This window comes from Populus alba, chromosome 11 (genome assembly GCF_005239225.2).
Source record: "Populus alba chromosome 11, ASM523922v2, whole genome shotgun sequence".
Lineage (NCBI taxonomy): Eukaryota > Viridiplantae > Streptophyta > Magnoliopsida > Malpighiales > Salicaceae > Populus > Populus alba.
The window spans coordinates 3,580,351-3,582,419 of NC_133294.1; the positions used below are offsets into that span (position 1 = coordinate 3,580,351).

A 2,069-nucleotide genomic window follows, 5' to 3' on the forward strand; every position below is an offset into this window, starting at 1 on the left:
AAATAGTGTCAACTCCTATCTAGTTATTTGAAATTCAAATTTGGTTAAACCCCAAGTGAACTAAAGGGATATTTAAAAATATGATACTAATTATTTTTTAAAATGTTTTTTATTTAGAAATATATTAAAATAATATATTTTTTTATTTTTTAAAAATTATTTTTAATATTAACACATCAAAATAATATAAAAATACTAAAAAATATTAAATTAAAAAAAAATTTATTTTTCAAAAATACTTTATAAACACACAAACAAACATTACCCAAGTCTTCCCAGCTAAGTTTAATAACACTGAGAATATATTATGCAGGTGTTCCTGTAGAAACTAAAGGTTGCATATATAATTTCTTATAATTTTATAATTTCTTATTACATGGTTGCATATATAATGGACCCAACCTCTTAGCCCTCCCATATCTTCATTTTTATTAACTCATTCTCCTTTGTTTATAGCTCTTGTAGGGTCAAGCTGAACTGAACTCTGAACCAAGCTCAGTCCCAAGAAAACAGAGAAACTTCCCCCACACTTCCTCTCCTCTCAAAAACAAACCTCCCTTCTCTCCCTTTCATTATCCAACAATATGGATAGCCCACAAAGAATATCCATTAAAGAACCTCAAGTAATCCTCTCTCCATGCAGCAGTAGAAGAAGGAGAGCAAGCAGTGATTCAAACTCACCACCCGAATTCGAGTTCTGGATGGTCCAAAACCCATCTTTCCCTCAACCAAATCTTGTTACAGCTGATGAACTCTTTGTTGATGGTGTCCTCCTCCCTCTCTACCTCCTCCACCACCCCAACAACAACAACAACAACAACCATCCGCCTGATCCTGACCCTGACTCAACCGAAGCCGAACCTCCCATCTCCCAACCTGACCCTGAACCCGAAATCTCGCCAGCAAGCATAACCATGGAGCCAACAAGCAGTTCCAAGAGATGGAAAGATATGATATTCAAGAAAGGTGACAAGAAAACTTCAACAGCTGCCAAGAAACAAGAAGAGAAAGATAAGGACAAGGACAAGGATAAAAAGAGAGAGAAAAGGAGTCAAAATGGAGCGAGTTCAGCTGAGTTGAATATCAACATATGGCCGTTTTCACGTAGTAGATCCGAAGGGAACAGTGTGACCCGACCCAAGTTGTTTCCCGGGGCTCCCGGAACCCGGAAGGTAAGTAGTGCCCCTTGTTCGAGGAGTAATTCGGCAGGGGAATCCAAATCAAGAAAGTCATGGCCAAGTAGCCCGGGTCGACCCGGAGTCCATTTGAGTCGGAGCAGCCCAGTGTGGCAGGTTCGACGTGGAGGTGGTTCGGGTACGAAGAGTAGCTTCCCTGAGCCTGTGGTTCGGAGTGGTGAGAAATCGAGCAGTAAAAAAGAAGTTACCGAGCCTCGCCGCAGTAAAAATACAGCCAATGTCAATGGCAGCACTTATGGTGCTAGAGCAAAGGTTTTGAATATAAATGTCCCCGTTTGTATCGGGTATAGAAATCATTTGAGTTGCAGAAGCGGTGTCCGCGGTGCTGACGGCAGTGACGGTGGCGCAACCAAAAGCGCTGGCGGTGATTGTGGTGGTAGTAGCACTACTAATGTTGGAAATGGTGGTAATCTTTTCAATTTACGTAGCCTCTTCACAAAAAAAGTTTATTAGAGTTTGTAATTAATTGACCCTCTAATTATTTTTTTTTCTGTAAATTATTAATTAATAGCAATATTAAGTTTGATTTAGATGTACTTTTCAGTGTATTCTCTGTATTTTTCCTTGTATAAACAAATAATTTATTTTTCTCACCAATTCACATATACAATTAGTTTTTTGTTTTACCAGATGCGATTAGTTAATTAAAAAGTTACTACCTTTGAAAGTTTGTTCACTTTTCTTGTGTGGGATTTGTTTATTTTGTTTAGAGCATTTGGAAGGCGAGACTTTATTTTTTATTTATTTATATGTACTCCAATAATAAAATAATAAAAAGTTATTTAGAAAAGTTAATAATATTTTAATAAATTTAATATATAATTATTTTAACAATCTATTGGTTGACTTTGCATTTTAAAAATAGTATAGATA

At 36.5% G+C, this 2,069-nt stretch overlaps 1 protein-coding gene across 1 annotated transcript; it reads left to right on the plus strand.

The window, feature by feature from the left end:
- Positions 1–411: 411 nt before the first annotated feature.
- LOC118035090 (uncharacterized) lies at positions 412–1,793 on the plus strand. The gene has a single exon (XM_035040577.1). It carries the CDS (start codon positions 585–587, stop codon positions 1,647–1,649), a length of 1,065 nt encoding a protein of 354 aa, XP_034896468.1. The 5' UTR covers positions 412–584; the 3' UTR covers positions 1,650–1,793.
- Positions 1,794–2,069: the final 276 nt, after the last annotated feature.

Coding starts and splice junctions, on each gene's coding strand:
- LOC118035090 (XM_035040577.1), top strand. CDS start 585: ATGGATAGCCCACAAAGAATATCCATTAAAGAACCTCAAGTAATCCTC.